This window comes from Emys orbicularis, chromosome 7, assembly GCF_028017835.1.
Source record: "Emys orbicularis isolate rEmyOrb1 chromosome 7, rEmyOrb1.hap1, whole genome shotgun sequence".
Classification (NCBI taxonomy): domain Eukaryota; kingdom Metazoa; phylum Chordata; order Testudines; family Emydidae; genus Emys; species Emys orbicularis.
In genome coordinates this window covers 1,310,367-1,326,157 of record NC_088689.1, presented here as the reverse complement: position 1 = coordinate 1,326,157, position 15,791 = coordinate 1,310,367, and the positions used below count along the sequence as shown (strand labels likewise).

The following is a 15,791-nucleotide window of genomic DNA, read 5'->3' as shown; positions in this document are numbered from 1 at the left end:
TGGGAGGGTTTTAGGGAAGGGGCGTGGCCAGCACTCCAAAGAGGAGGAGTAGGCGCGGAGCGCCCCGTGTCTGGTTCCGGGGGCGTGGCCAGGGCAGTAGGCGGGGCCCGGCTCGGGACTGGCCGGCGCTCGCTGGGGGCGTGGCCTGCGGGGGCGTGGCGGCGGCGGCGGCCCGCGGTTGGCTGCGGCGGCCGGGTCAGCTGACGCGCGGGCGCCCCGCCACAGCCGGCCGGCCATGGACGAGAGCAGCCCGCTGGTGTCCCCGCAGCGGGCCCAGGCCGCCGCCTACGGGCTGCCCGCGGGGCCGGGGGGCGCCGTGCGGGCTCTGCCCCCGCCCCCGCCGGCCCCCGCCGCGCCCGCGCCCTCCCCGCCCGGCTCCCCGCGCGCCCGCGACCGCGAGCGGCAGCCGCTGCTGGAGCGGGGCGCGGCGGGCGGCCGGGGCCCCGGGGCGGCGCAGGCAGCGGCGCAGGCGGCGGCGGCGCAGGCCCAGCGCGAGCGGAACGACTTCCCCGACGACCCCGAGTTCGCCGAGGTGGTGCGGCTGGCGGAGGCGGCCAGCGAGCGCGGGATCTTCCCGGAGCGCATCTCCCAGGGCTCCAGCGGCAGCTACTTCGTCAAGGACCCGCAGGGGGTGAGACCCCGCAGTCCCCAGCTCGGGGGCCCCCTCCCCCGGGCCCTCTGCTCCCCAGGGGCTGCGGCCTGCGCCCCCCCCCCCCGGCTCCTCCCCCGGCAGCGCCGCGGAGCTCGGGCCTCTTCCAGCTTCCTCATCCCCTGGCCTGGCCCGCCCCTCCCCTCGCTGCACCCGGGGGCCTGGGTGCTGCCCTGGGGGACTCGCCCTGTCCCGTCCCGGGGCGGGGGGCCCGGCTCCGTGTCTCTGGCCCAGGCGGCGGGGTTGGCAAGCCAAGTTACATGGGGGGGGCTGTGCCGTGACAGCGCCTCCCCAGGGACTGCCGCAGGATCTGGGTCAGGGCCCGGCCCGGCTGCTGGATTGTGTCCTCGCTCCCCCTGGAGGGAGAGGGGCGCTGGCTGCTGACCCACCCGCCCCGGTTCATGTCCCGCGCTAACTCCGGTGGTTGTGGCCAGGGGCATCCTGGGTTGTTGCCTGCAGAGTGAAGCCTGGGCTGGGCAGCAGGTGCTGTAGGTATTGGTGGATCCCGTCCTTGTCTGTGTCAAACCTCCCCTCCCACACTTGCTGGGAACGCGGTGACTGCCGGAGATGGGCCTGCTTGTGTGCCTCTGAGCGAACCGGGGCAGTGCCTGGCCTGCTCTGGTTAGACACACAGGCCAAGACCCGGTTTGTGTGTGTGTGACTGTGTAGGAAGCGGTCTCCCTGCTGCAGGGTTTGGCTGCCCTCAGTGCTCAGCCTCGTCCCATCTCACAGCATTCGGTGACTGTAGCGTCGGCTTAGGATGGGGCTCTCCGGGCTGGAGGGGTGGCCAGGACCTAAAGTCTGTGTCACCCTGGGCACCTGCGCCAGTTGAACCGAAGTGTGGATTTAAATGGACTGACGGTGGTGCCAGCTCCGGGCGACGCTGGTTTGTCTGGCTCTCTTTGGGTTTTGACAGGGGAGCAGGTTTCAGCTAAACCCAAGTGTTCCCACAGGTTTGCTCTGGTTCAGTAAGGGAGATGGATGCTCTCAGCCCAGCTCTGCCTGGCTCCCAAGCTCTGTCTGTGCTCCTGTCTCATTGCCTGGTTCCCTCTCACCCCTGTAGGCCTGGGGCTGCGTCCTGACTAACGCCCCCCCTCACTGAACCCTTCCTGAGCCCATGGGTCTCTCAGAGCCCCTCTGTCTGTGACCCGGCCCCGTGGGGTCGCTGCTCCGACTCCATGGTACGGTGCTGTGGGAGCAGAGCAAGACGTGTTCCCTGCAGGAGGGGGACGGACCAAGTCAGCATGAAGTCCTCCCCATATCTCCTCTCCCCGTGGGTCCGGTCAGCTGCGCTGCAGCATTCTTCAGGGCATTGATCGGGGCTGGGTGCAGGGCCGTGTGGCTGCCTTGTGACTCTCGCTGCTAACCGGATTAGTCTTGCTGCTGCTTCCTGGGGCTCCCTTGTCAATTGCTGCCCCTGGAAGCCAGGCTTGGCTTGGCTGGGTTTTTCCCTGCCCCTGTCGTGGGCCAGCTGGGATTCTGGCTACCGGGTCTTCCACCGGCTGGGTCCTGGTGCGAAGGCGGATCTGCCCCAGCCAGAGGTGAGGCAATAGAGCCAGTAGGCGACTTGCTTTCCTCCTGGCTGTATGCCATCCCCAGCAATAAAGAGAGAGCGTGTGGGCTGGAAGCGTTGTCTGGGGGTCAGGAGATGGGGGTTATTCCTGGCACTCCTTGCGGGGAGCTGCCCATAACCATGTGTGTCTGGGGGGCTTTCAGATGGGACGCAGTGCTGAAGGGCAGGGAAGGTTCTCCAGCCAGGAGATGGCAGAGGCCCAGTGCCCCGAGCACCTATCGCCGCTGGGCAGCAAGGAGCACTTGTCAAGCACCATAAGAAATGTGTGCAGCTGAGGGCCTGGTGCTGTGGGGCTTGGTGTGTGTGTGGGGTCTTGCTTTTCTAGCCCCCCTTGGCCCAATGCACTCTCCCAGCCCTGTCGTCCTCTCTGCTTTTCCTGGGATCCCGAAGCACTCCGCAAACGAGGAATGAAGCAGGTAGATCAGTGTTATGCCGTTCTGCAGGCGTAGAAGGAAAGGGACTCGTGCAGGGTCACCCAGTGAATCAGTGGCAGAGCCAGGAGCAAAACTGGCCAGAGTAGCACTGAAATGCAGCCACCTCTGGGGTGGAGGGCCACAACGCACCGTCCTGTGTGATGGATGAGTGGAGGGGAGTTTGAGGATACCAGGGAAAACCTTACTACAGAGGGAAAGTGCCCCCCTGGGTGTCCTCTGGCACTTCAGCGCACAAAGGGCTGAGCTGGACCTGGTGGGATTCGACCCTGTGGTGCCAGGGAGTCCGACTTTTACACCTGACGCTCAGGCTGCCTGGCCATCCCCTCCCAGTGATGGGGCTGCCTGGGAACTTGCGCCTGGGCAGAACCTGGGCAGGGGACACAGCGCTCCAGGGTCCTGGGCCCCCAGCCTGTGCTGCCGCCGGTCCCAAATGGCTCCGTTCGCGGGGCTTGCGGTGGCATGGGGCCGTGGACAGTGGGGCGAGTGGCTGGCCCCTGGGTGCGGGGTCTGAAGTGCCACTGCTAAGGGAATGGAGCTGCTCTGTCCTGTGGGGGGCGCTCTGTCTCGTGCTGCGTTGCTGCCCTTCCTTTCCCGCCCGCGTCTCCTCCCGGGACCCTCGTTCGGGCCCCTGGGCCTGTCTGTGAGCCCCTGCTGCTGGCGCCGGCTGCTGGGGGTGCAGCATTGAGCACATGTGTGCTGCTGACAGACCCCGTGGTGCCCACTCATCTCTTCCCCTCCCTCCCTCCCGCAGCTCAGGGCAGAGCAGGGCTCTTCCCTCCGGCACGCTACGCTGCCTAGGACTTTGCCCAGCCTGAGCCCCGTCCCTGCCACGGAGCCTCTCCTCCCCTCTCTGCCGTGTCCCAGCTGGCACGGCAGCAGGGAGGCTGTGGGGCGAAGGGCAGGGGCCCCGTGCTGCCTGGGGGCCATCGTGGCCGTGCACCACTTCCTGCTTGTGGTCCCACCCCGGGAAGTGCCACCCACTGAAAGGGGGCCCGTGACTGAGCTGCTGACACTGCTTGGCTCTGGCCTGGTCCCGAGGAGGGCGGGGTGCTCGTGTGCCCTGCTGAATAACCTGCTGCCGGAACCGTGGGAGGCTGCAGCTGGCTGCTCCCAGCTGGCTGTCCCTCCGCCCCCTGCCTGGCTGCTTGAACCCCTCCCCAACCAGCGGAGAGCAGGGTGCTGGTACTGTGTGCACAGCTGTGGGACCTGGGGAGAGCCCCTTGGGCTGGGGGGGTGCTGACCGTGCAGCTCATGGGTGCCTGGCTCGGGGGCTCAGCCCCTTACTTGGTGCACTGGGGCAGGAGTCACTGGCTGGCATGGTATGGGAGCCCCCTCTCTCCCCTGCCGGAGCTGCCTGGAACTGAGGGCCCTTGAATCTCGCCTGTGCACTAGAGCCAGGCCCTGGGGGTGCTGAGCCCTGGTCCCTGAGCTCCCTCTGTCACTGCCAGTGCCCCCGCCACGTACTCCTGGGATCCCGACGGCTGCTGCCCTCGATAACCAGCCCTGGCTCCTCGCCCCAGGCTCCACGGCTCAGACCTGGCAGACGTCCCTTCCCGTGGGGACCCAGACACTGCCCCTGAGGCTCCCTCCCTTTCCCGATGCTCTGACCCCGTCCCCCTTCTGTCTGCTGTAGTGCTCTGGGCCCTCCTCTGCCCCGGCGTGTGCCTGGCGCTGTGTGTGGGAGGTGCTGGGGGCTCGGCTCTGCCCTGCGCTGGACTCCAGGGGCTGCTGGGATGGGGCCCAGGGTTTACACCTGCCATGGCCGAACTGGTCAGTGGGTGGTAGGCAGGAGCCAAGCCGGTCTCCTCATGGCAGCTGCACGCAGCAGGCCCGTGCCAGGGAAGGGTGCGCCAGGCTTTGGCAGGTTGGAGCAGGTCCCAGCCTGGGGACGAGGATCCTGTGCCCGTGCGAGTTGGTATGGGCTGGGGCGCGTTCACATCACCCCAGCCTGGGCAGCACTGGCCATGCCATGAACCCACTGGGGCTGGGCCGGCTCTCTGCAGGTCTGGCTGTGCCCTGGCCAGGGGTCTCGGTGCCCTGGACTAGAGGGGTCTTTGCAGATGGCTCCAGCTCTGGGCTCTGCTGCAGAGACTGTTCCACCTGGTTCCTGCCTTGCCCTGCCCCTTGGCAGGTGCCCAGGGGCCAGCCCAGCATGTCACTTGCCTGCACCTGGGGGTGGTGTGGGCAGCTGTGGGGCGGGGACTCGCCAGTCAGCCAGTCCCCTCGGACGTGGACCCATGTGGCTTCACTCACCAGGGGTTCAGTGACTCATGGGCCAGTGTCCCTGAAGTCAGGAGGCAGCTGCCTCTTCCCGGGGTCCCCTGCCAGAGGGGCGGGGGGCAGCGACTGGGGCAGAGCAGGCCGTGCCTCTAGCACTGCTCCCAGGCTCTGGCTGGAGAACGGGGCTGCCCCTGACCAGGGCCAGCTGAGTCCTGATGCCCATCTCCCAGCCCTTCAGGTCCTGTGGCTGGACCCCAGTGGCGCACGTGTGGGGTGTGATCTTCGTACATACCCTCCATGGGGACGGCAGTGAAGAACGGGGGTTTGTCATGGGGATGTCCAATGGACTGACCAAGGCAGAACCCCCATCCCCGCAGCAGGCTTGCGATGCCCATGTGCCAGGGGGGTTTGGAGCCTGGGACGCTGTAGCAGGCCTGGAGCAGTTTGGTTGCAATAGGTCAAGGTGGAGATGGGTCCCCCAGCCCATGAGCGTGTGTCCTGTCTGCTCCCCCCAGAGCCCTGGCATCTCCGTGGTGGTGGGGCCTGGGCAGGGCTCCTGCTGTGGTGCCTTCTCCCTGGGCATGGGTCCAGCCCCTGCTGCCTGGAGCCTGCCTTGGGGTGTGTGAGCAGAGCTTTGTGGCAGGTCCAGCCCCTCCGCTCGCAGGGGGGTCTCCAGGGTGGACTCCAGCGCCAGGCCTACAGCCGATGTCACTGGCAGAGCAGCACCAAGGCCTCTGGGTGGTGAGCGAGTCCCGGGTGGAGCCGTGTCCTCTCCTGGTCCCACGGCTATGGGGACAGGGTGACCCTCCCTGTGCTTCTGGGGCCCGGGGTGACAGGAGTGGCCTGGGGCAGGGGGTGAGGGTGCCTGGGTGGTGCTGCTGTTGCTCTGTGCAGAGAATGAAGCGGCTCCCAGGGCTGCCCAGCCCGTTGGGCTGCAGGAACGGGCGGGGGGGAAGTGGACCAGTCGACTCGCGGCACTTTGGAAGTTCCCCTTGGAGTGGGGATTCCTGGAGCTACAGGGCCCCTCCCTGGGGGTTTCCAGCCACGCCCCAAACTTTCCAGCTCCTTTACCGAGCAGCAGGGTGCCGGCGGGTTCAGGCACGCCCTGCCGCTGGTCCTGGTGGGTGGGGCTGGGCAGCCCTCACCTCCCTGAGCCTGGCCAACCAACACCTGGCCGAGGTGTGGGTCAGCTGGGAAGAGCCTCAAACTCCCTGGTGGCCAAGCCCCGCCCAAGCCAGAGTTCCCGGGGTGGGGTGGGGGGTGTGTGCGTGTGGGGACGAGCCTGGGGGGGGCGTGGGGTCGAGCCAGGGGCATGCGGGGACATGCAGGGCTGGGCCTCCCGTGCTGGGAGATGGCTGGGGGCGGCCAGGTCGGGGATCCCTCCTGAGAGCCATGCAGTCTGTTCCCTGCTGCTGCGAGTTCCCCCTTCTCACCCTGGTGGAGTTTGTCAGGAGCCTGTGGGGGCTCAGAGGTCTGGCTGGGGGGTTTCGGCCCTTCTGTCCCACGTCCCTCCCCGCAGAGACCCAGCTGCTCCCCTCTGTCCCCAGAAAATCATCGGCGTCTTCAAGCCCAAGAACGAGGAGCCCTACGGGCAGCTGAACCCCAAGTGGACCAAGTGGCTGCAGAAGCTGTGCTGCCCGTGCTGCTTCGGGAGAGACTGCCTGGTGCTCAACCAGGGCTACCTGTCCGAGGCCGGCGCCAGCCTGGTGGACCAGAAACTGGAGCTCAACATTGTTCCCCGCACCAAGGTGAATGGGGGGGCAAGGCAGTCCTTGTGTGGGCTGCTTTTCCACGCCCTGCGGTTCCTGCCTTGGCTCTAGGGGGTCCCACACTGGGAGAACGGGAACAGGCCAAACCCCAGCCCGCGCTGTGGGAAGGCCAGGTCCCACCCAGGCTCCAGCGGCTCTGCCAGTGCTCCCCGCTGACCGCTGTCCCCTCCCCAGGTGGTGTATCTGGCCAGCGAGACTTTCAACTACAGTGCCATTGACCGAGTGAAGTCCAGAGGGAAAAAGCTGGCCCTGGAGAAGGTGCCGAAAGTGGGGCAACGGTTCAACCGCATCGGCCTGCCGCCAAAGGTAGGGGCTGTCGGACCCCCTCTGGGGCTGCCCTGTGTCCCCAGCCCCCTCACCTGGCCTCTCTCTGCTGCAGGTGGGCTCCTTCCAGCTCTTTGTGGAAGGCTACAAGGATGCGGATTACTGGCTGCGCCGCTTTGAGGCCGAGCCGCTCCCCGAGAACACCACCCGGCAGCTGCTGCTGCAGTTCGAGAGGCTGGTGGTGCTGGACTACATCATCAGGAACACAGGTGGGGCTGGCGCCGCGCCCGCTCCCAGGAGGGCAATGGGGGGGGGCTCAGCGTATTGCTGCCCCAGGACGGGGGGAGGGTGCGGGGGACTGGCTGGGAGGTCCCAGCACATGGGGTGGGAAGATTCCTGTCGCCATCTTCCCTGCTGCTTACGATACTGCACCAACCACGTGGACACGAGTGGCTGCCCCCCCTGCCACAGGGCAGCCGTGGCTGGGGTGGGGGACAGCAGCTAGCAGCACCATGTACGTCCCTGATGTGAACGGTGTAGCCAGGGGAGGCAGAAGGTCACAGCTCAGGCTAGCCTGGCCAGGGCCTTGGGGTTAAAACCTCGTCTGCGGCCGGAATGCCAAGGAGCTGGAGCTACTGTTCTAGCCCCGCTTGGCACCGGCCTGGGCAGGGGGGGTTCATGACTGGCTCGGGGGGGCGCTCTCTGCTGAGCAGGGCCACTCCTCAGCACCGTGCCTGGCCGAGTCTGGCCTGCTCGGTCTGGGGGTTGGGTGGGTCTCCTGAGCTTGGTCCAGCTGCCCTGGCAGGGCTGGAGGAGAAGATGCCGCTCCTGGGCTGTGCCTGTGAATGCTCCCAAGCCGTTCAGTCTCTAGGGGTGGTGTTTGAGGCAGCCCTAACCGGCTTCGGCCCTGGAGCCGCTTCCCAGGGTAGAGTTCCCTTTGCCAGCCACTGAGCTCCCCCAGGGGCCCTCATGTGCATGGTTCCACCCGCCCCACCTCCAATTCCTGTTGGAGTCCACGTCCCCTCCCATGTGCCGCACGCACCCAGAGGGACATGTGGCTCGGGGCCCAGGGTTGCCCTGGTGCTGTTGGAGACCGTGATCCCCGCGCCCGAGCAGGGAGCTTTGCTGCTACTCCTCCCCAGGCAGATCAGGCTCCTATAGTGACGTGGCTGGTTCTGCTCCCTGCAGATCGAGGCAACGATAACTGGCTGATCAAGTACGACTACCCCCTGGACAGCACGAGTGTGCGGGTGAGTGTGGGGAGGGGGCTGGGCAGGGGGCGCGTAAGTCACTTGACTATTGGGAAGCAGAGGCGAGTTCTGAATGCGCTGAGGTTCTGGGTAGTCTCTCCAGTGGTGGGGAGTTCCCCAGCCCAGTCCCGTGGCTGGTTCTCGCAAGCCTCCCCTTGTGGCTGATGGCAGTGTGAGTTGCATGCACCGAGGCTCTTGTGGAGGGAGGAGCCAGGGCCCGTTCCGTGGGGGTGTTGGCATAGGGACGCAGACAGTGAGCCGGGCTCAGCCATGCGAGGCCCCAAAGGCTGTGTGGTCCCAGCCCCAGCTGCAGGTGGTATTGGCCAATTCTTGGCACTCTCTAAGCAGGAGGGGCGCTGGGAGCCAGAAGGGACCATTGTGAGCATCTACATCTGACCTCCTGTGTAACACAGGGCAGAGACCTGCCCCGCAATAATTCCTAGAACGGAACTTCAAAAAACATGCCGTCTGGATTTAACAATGGCCGGTGATGGAGAATCCACCCCGAGCCTGGGAAGTCGTTCCAGTGGTTAATGAACCCCTCCTTTCCAGCCTCTGTCTGTGTAGCTTCAACATCCAGCCACTGGGTTGAGTGAGACCTTCTGCTAGACTGCAGAGCCCAGGGTTAAATACCTGTTCCCCAGGCAGGTGCTGGCAGACTGGGATCGAGCCATCCCTTAGCCATCTCCTTGGTTAAGCTAAATAGATCGAGCTCCTTGAGTCTGTCACTATCAGGCAGGTTTTCTAATCCTTTAATCATTCCTGTGGCTCTTCTCTGACCCCTCCAATCTACCCACATCCTTCCTGGCTTTGTGGGCACCAGAACTGGACACGGGATCCCAGCAGCTGGTCGCACCAGTGCCACATACAGAGGTAAAATAACCTCTCTGCTCCTTCTCGAGTCCCCTGTTTATGCAGCCCAGGATCGCATTCGCTCTTTTGGCCGCAGCGTCACACTGGTATCATGTTAAAAAATTAAAAATAGAACGAATGGAAGAAAGGGGAAGTTTGGTAGAAATAAATATTCATCAGAAGTTGGGAAATTGTAGAAAATTTGATAAGGGAAGTCCAGAGACACATGGAGAAATCCATGGCCAGCGGAGTGAAGGACCATGAGGAGGAGCCTGACAATGGTATTGATCCATTGACAGATGGAAATGGTGGTAGAATGATCAATGATAATGCAGAAAAGGCAGAAATGTTCAATAAATATTAATGTTCTCTTTTGGGGACAAAAACCAAATGTCCTCTCATCGTATGGAGAGAATGCTATTTCAATTCCCCTCGTATCGCCGGAGGGTGTTAAACAGACGCTAGTAAAGTTGGATATTTTTAAATCAGCAAGTCCGGGTAACTCGCATCCAAGAGTTTAAAAGAGCTGCCTGAGGAACTCGCTGGACCATTAATGTTGATTTTCAATATGTTATGGAGCACTGGGGAAGTTCAGACGACTAGAAGAAAGCGAACGTTGTGCCAATTTTTAGAAAGGGTAACCAGGATGACCTGGGTAATTATAGGCCTGACAGCGATCCTGGACAAGATAATGGAGTGGCTAATGCAGGACTCGGTTACTAAAGGAGGGTAATGTAATTAAAGTAGATGAGCACAGATTTATGGGAAATAGATCCAAGGATGTCTTAGAGCTGTCAGCAGGAGACCTCCAGCGCACGTCACTCAAATCACAGTCCCCTCAATTAGGTAGCTTTTTCCTACATGTTATAGACAGGTGTGTAAGGAGCTGGTCCTCCTGTTCCCTTGTGTGATTTGAGGGTCTGTAGTAGCCATCAGCTAATACCCCATCTTGTGCCTTATCTGCTGGGACATCGATACGTAAACATTCAGGATCGGTGACTCTGAAACGGGTAATGCTGTTTTTGACATAGTGCCCCTCCCCCTCCGCCCACTCGATCCTTCCTAAATAGGTTATAACCATTGATTGATTTCAATGTCCCAGTCATGCAGGAGGTTTCAGTTAATACTGACTGTATTGACTGTATTATAATAAACGAGTGATTCCAATCCCCGTTTGTTCCCAGGCTCCTAACATTCATGTAAAGGCAATTCAAGGATTTCTTCTCCATGTCCTTTGGCTCTTTAATTCTCTTCTCAACTTCTCCATTTTGTGCTGAGTGCTCAGGTCTGCCCTCTTTTTACCCAGCCCTTTGGCTATTTAACCCCCTCCTGACTAGACTGTCCCCAAGGAGACTGGTCCCCTTCTGCTGAGGTGGAGCCATCTAAAATACATAGCCCCTTCTCCCTTCAGAAGGTGGGCCAGTGTCCCACAATACCAAACCCCTCCACCACTTACCTAGCCAGAAGCTTCTGCCTTCCTTCGCTTGTGGGACAAGAAGGATCCCAGAGAAGATCTCTCGGAAGCATGCTGAAGAATGTCCAAGTCCCCTGAAGTCCTACGCTCTGAGATCCTGCAACGCGGAGTCAAGTGCCAGCATGAGTGATCACCACTGGATCCTGGCCCAGCAGCTTCCGACGGCTGTCCGATCTCAGGGACATCTCCTGCCTTGGTTCTGGGAAGGCAACGCGTCATTCCGTTGTTTGCCTGTCCTTTGCAGAATGTTCTTTAGATTCTTCAGGGGACTGACTTCCCCACAAGGATCGTCCACCTTCCTTGGACGGTTGGAGAACTCTTTGCAGGCGAGCTTGATTTTCGTACAGATTGGGCTGAGCTGCCATCTACGTGTCCCTTCGTTCCCCTGGACCTTGAGAGGTATCGTTCAGTTTCCATGTGGAGGACCTGGTATCGATTCAGAATTTCCAGCTGTTCGGCATTCCTCGTGGCCCTCTTCTGTGGTGGCTGCAGTCTGACCTCCTCCTCTATCTCCAGCCCTGCAGCATGCTCCCATGACCTGGTGGTGTCAGGCCTCCTCTCTGATTCCTTAGTGGCCAGCTCCATTCGTCCTTGAACCTGTGGGACTGGGATTTTCTGAATCTGGCTGGCTAGGAACTGCTCAGCCTCTCCGATTCTCCGGAGCGTCTCAACTTGCCCCTCCAATCCACGTAACTTCTCTTCCAGCTCAGCCACCACCTGGCCCTTCCTGCCCAGACCCTCCCTTCTGGCTCCAGACACGGAAGAGAACAGGGCACGGCCATTGCAGTTCAACACCACTCTTCATCGCTGGTCATGCTGACACACACCTAGTGCTGCACCTGGACGGTTCTTCCCCTCCCCAACTCCCCTGTTCGCTGCCGCTGTCCGGGGCTCTCAGCTCAGCTGCACCCCTGACTGCAAGGCAGCGACTAACCCCTTAGACTGCCGCCAGCAGGGCTGCTCTCATCATGCTGTGAAGCTGTCGGGTCTCTGCCAGGAGCGGGTGGGCGAGGTTCTGTGGCCTGCGATGTGCAGCGGGTCAGACCAGATCACAATGGTCCCTTCTGGCCTTGACCTCTCTGATCAAAGCGCCAAGGGCCAGAGCCTCAGGGCCTGCAGCAAGGCCCTCTGCTTCCTGCGGGGACACGGCCCCCCTGCACAGAGAACACTCAACCAAACAACCCCAGGCAGACCAGATGCACCACGGCCTGGCACTTCCAAGCACAGTTGGCCGCTCCGCCCTCCGAAAGCCCCCTGTTCGCCGCAGGGCAGTGGGGTCCTGTCCGTGCCTGGTTTCCTGTCATGCAGACCTTTCAGGGAGGGGGGAGTGCCTCTCAGCCAGTCCCCTGAGGCGACGGCCCCCCAGCCTGGGTCCTCATCCCAGAAGAAAGGCTCAGCTCCTCCAAGAAATGTACACACCTAAACTGGAGTGAGACCATCTACCTTGGCATGTCGCTGGGCCTAATGCCAGCCCTGAGCCCTTGTGCAGTGCACTGGCTCCTGCGCGTCCGTCTCCCTGTGCAGTGCGCTGGCTCCTGTGTGCCCGTGCCCAGGGCAGTGCCAGGCCTGAGCCTTCTGTGCACCGGCTCCCGTGTGCCCATCCCCCTGTGCCCAGGGCAGTGCCAGCCCTGAGCCCTCTGTGCAGTGCACTGGCTCCCGTGTGCCCGTCCCCCTGTGCCCAGGGCAGTGCCAGCCCTGAACTCCCTGTGCAGTGCACTGGCTCCCGTGTGCCCGTGCCCAGGGCAGTGCCAGCCCTGAGCCCTCTATGCAGTGCACTGGCTCCCGTGTGCCCGTCCCCCTGTGCCCAGGGCAGTGCCAGCCCTGAGCCCTCTATGCAGTGCACTGGCTCCCGTGTGCCCGTCCCCCTGTGCCCAGGGCAGTGCCAGCCCTGAGCCCTCTATGCAGTGCACTGGCTCCTGTGCCCAGGGCAGATGTTGGCAGTGGGGGGCGTCCGGGATGAGAGCGGAGGAGCTAGGCGGCAGCTGCCTCAGAGCAGGGGAAGTGCTCGGGGCAGGGACCGGGCTGCATGGTGGTGCCAGGGGGAGTGCTGGGCTCTGGTTCCCCTGCCCCTGGTGACTCCTGGTCGATCTGTTTCCCCTCCAGGACTCCGAGTGGGTGGTGGTGAAGGAGCCCATCATCAAACTGGCTGCCATAGACAACGGCTTGGCCTTCCCCCTGAAGCACCCCGACTCGTGGAGAGCATGTAGGTCCCTCTGCCGCGCTCCTGCTCACAAGGCTGGGGGCAGCCTGGTGCTTTGACAACTTGCCCTATGCTGGCTAGGCCTGCAGCCCTGCCGGGTGCCATGTGGCCTGGGCTTACGCTGCACTTGCTTCTGGGAGCACGGCCCTGAGGCCAGCAGCTGGGGTGGCCCCCGTTCCCCCTGGGGGATGGTTCGGGGGACGAGAGGGCTCACGCTAGCACCAGGCTGTGACCCCAGTGCCCGCTGGGCCAGGGCTGTGCACATGGCTCTGACCTCAGCTCTGGCTCTTCCCCCCCAGACCCCTTCTACTGGGCATGGCTGCCCCAGGCCAAAGTCCCCTTCTCACAGGAGATCAAAGACCTGATCCTCCCAAAGGTTTCCGACCCCAACTTCGTCAAAGACCTGGAGGAGGATCTGTACGAACTCTTCAAGGTCAGGTGGGGGCTGGGGCTGGGGTGGGGGGTAGGTCTGTCACGTTGATGGGTGGGGCTGGCCTGGGTGGTGCAGTGAGACCCTTTCAGAGCCGGGGGTGGGGGGCTCAGCCTGCGTGGGGTGGGTTTTGCTGCATTGTGCTAGCACCTGCTTGGGGGTCGGGGAGGGGGGGGGGAGGCAGAAATCCCATGCAGCAGCTGCTGTCAGGGCAGGGGGTCTCACAGCAGGGGTCTGGGTCCAGGGTCCCACTGCCTTGGGGGGGGGTGTGTCTCACTGCCAGGGCCTGGGGTCCCACTGCCTGGGTGTGGGAGAGGGGTGTCTCTCTGCCTGTCCCTCACTGCCATTTCTCTTGCAGAAGGACCCTGGCTTCGACCGGGGGCAGTTCCACAAGCAGATCGCTGTCCTGAGGGGCCAGGTATGCTGGGAAGGGCCCCTCTTGGTGGGGCAGGGGCACTGGCTCCCTCTCGCCCTCTGGGCAGTGCAACGTGGGACACAGTGGCCTAGGCAGCTCCCTGGGGCGGGGGTCCTGGACTCACATCCCTTCTGCTCTGTTGCCTAGATCCTGAACCTGACGCAGGCCCTGAAGGACGGGAAGAGCCCCCTGCACCTGGTGCAGATGCCGCCGGTGATCGTGGAGACAGCGCGCTCCCACCAGCGCAGCGCCAGCGAGTCCTACACACAGAGCTTCCAGAGCCGCAAGCCCTTCTTCTCCTGGTGGTAGCTGGGCGCTGGGCCGCCTGGGGCTGGGCTGGCCTGCTGCTGCAGCCCCCGCGGCCAGGACTCTACTCTCCGGGAGAGGGCGGGTGCGTCTGGGGGAACCTCCAGCTGAACTCTGCCCGGGCAGAGCCGTGGATTCCCCTTGCTGTGGGGCTTGGACGCAGCCTGGCAGAACCAGCTCCAGCCGCAAACTGCCCCGCTCAATGCAGCCGCTGAGCGAGTGGAGCCGGGGCCTGCCTCCTGCGGGCGGTTCTGAGCCCGTTTGCTTCCTGCTGGGGCTGGGATCCGCCCGGCAGCCTCGCCTCGCCCACCCCTCAGGAACCCTGGCTGCTCGCTGGCTGCAGGGCCATAAAGGCAGTCAGTGTCAGCTCGACGTGGCCTTGCTGGGCTGCCCCCCCCCCCCCCCCCCCCGTGGCTATTTGGAGCTGGTGTCCCTGGAGAGGAGGCATGTGCATGAGTGAGGGGCTGGCACAGGAGCCCCAATGTATGCCCGGGCTGAGTTGGCAGAGGGCAGCAGGCCTGGGGTGCCCCAAATGGCTGCGCTATGGAGTGTTTGTAGCTGCCTTTCCTGCAGGGGGGAGAGCTGGGGAGGGAGCCTGTGGATGCCAGGGAGCTCTGCGCACCCTGGCACAGGAGTGATGCATGCTGGGACCTGGCCCCACTTCACAGGAAAGCTGAGGGCCCTGGTGTGGGAGCTGCTTGACCCCCTCCCTCACTGGGCACAGGGTGATCTGTCCTGGTTTAGCTGGCTTGTCATTGTTCCACCATCTCCCCTGTAGGAGGGGCCCATGTTCCCCTCTGCTCCTGCCCTCGCTGCTGGGCAGGCCCCCCTCCAGGGGCACTCACCCGCTCTGCTCCACAGGCCCTGGGTGCACGGGTGGGCAGCCTGGCTTCACTTCTCAAGGGAGCCCTTCCCTGCCAGGGGAGAGCCCAGCCTGTCAGGGGGCCTGGTGCCTGCTGGGTGGGCTATGGCTGATGGGAAGGGGTGCGGCTCCTGCGGCCGGGGCGGCTTGCCTCATGGTCACTGCCCGGGGCAGTTCTGGGCATCATACAGCTAGTCCCGGGCTGGGCCGAGCTCCTTAGAGGCTCCATGGGGCCTGCCCCAAGCCCCCTTGGCTGGCCTAGCACAGGGGCTTAGGCTGCGCTGTCCCCCTTGGGGCAGGGGGGTTGTGCATGTTCCCCTCCATGAACAGAAGTGGGCAGGGCTGGGCTAGAGGACTTGGGCCCGTGCCCTGGAGCTGGCCGGGGCTTCATGGGCTGTGGCTGCGCCTAGCACGCCGGAGGCCAGATTCCATCTTTCTGGCTGCTGCAACCTGACCCGAAATGTATCGTTCTCATGCACTGTAGAAATGTATGTAATGTATTTAAACCCATGCACTAGCTGAGTCAGACCTGCCATTCTGCGCGGGGCTCTGGGGAGGTGACACCTGCTGGGATGGGAGAGCCCCTCTGCCTGTGGGCACCACTTGCTCCTGTCTGCCCCCGGGGGCAGTGATGTAGCGCTTGTCAGGCAGGGCCTGTGGCCTAGCACTACCCTTTCACTGAGGGCCTGGACGGGGGGTGCTGTCCTTGCTCTAATGCCCCGTGGAGCTAGTCTCCTGGGCCCGAACCCAGCTGCAGGAGTGCGGGGGGGCAGCTGCGGCCGGGCTGGCGCCAGGGGCAGCGGCTGGGGGCTGTGCCCAGCAGTGCTCCGCGGCAGCACTGGCTGCGGTCAGTAAAACAGGCCTGTCTCACTGAGGCCCCAACGCTGCAGCACCTGCGCTGGTGTAGCTGAGCTGCTTGCATTGGGCAAAGCTGCCCCAGCTGGGAGGAATGCCCTGCAGAGATGGGCAGCCAGGGGTGCCCACTTGGGGCTGGCAGCTGTGGGCATGCTGCTTTCTGGCTGAGGCTAGAGCACCATCCGTCAGGGCCTGTGTCAAGTGACCCCCCCCCCCCCCCATTAGTGGGCTGGAGGGG

At 63.5% G+C, this 15,791-nt stretch overlaps 1 protein-coding gene across 1 annotated transcript; it reads left to right on the top strand.

The window, feature by feature from the left end:
• The first annotated feature begins 235 nt into the window (after positions 1–235).
• On the top strand, positions 236–13,839 carry PI4K2A (phosphatidylinositol 4-kinase type 2 alpha). The gene is made up of 9 exons (XM_065408040.1): positions 236–631; positions 6,424–6,624; positions 6,820–6,951; positions 7,025–7,178; positions 8,098–8,159; positions 12,589–12,688; positions 12,985–13,118; positions 13,474–13,533; positions 13,678–13,839. The coding sequence occupies exons 1-9, from the start codon at positions 236–238 to the stop codon at positions 13,837–13,839; spliced, it is 1,401 nt and encodes a 466-aa protein (XP_065264112.1).
• The last annotated feature ends 1,952 nt before the right edge of the window (positions 13,840–15,791 follow it).

Excerpts from the sequence above, each read along its gene's own strand:
- PI4K2A (XM_065408040.1), top strand. The coding sequence starts at position 236 with ATGGACGAGAGCAGCCCGCTGGTGTCCCCGCAGCGGGCCCAGGCCGCC. Across the intron at positions 632-6,423 it reads TCGTCAAGGACCCGCAGGGG|AAAATCATCGGCGTCTTCAA; the intron begins GTGAGACCCCGC and ends CTCTGTCCCCAG. Across the intron at positions 12,689-12,984 it reads CCCCGACTCGTGGAGAGCAT|ACCCCTTCTACTGGGCATGG; the intron begins GTAGGTCCCTCT and ends CTTCCCCCCCAG.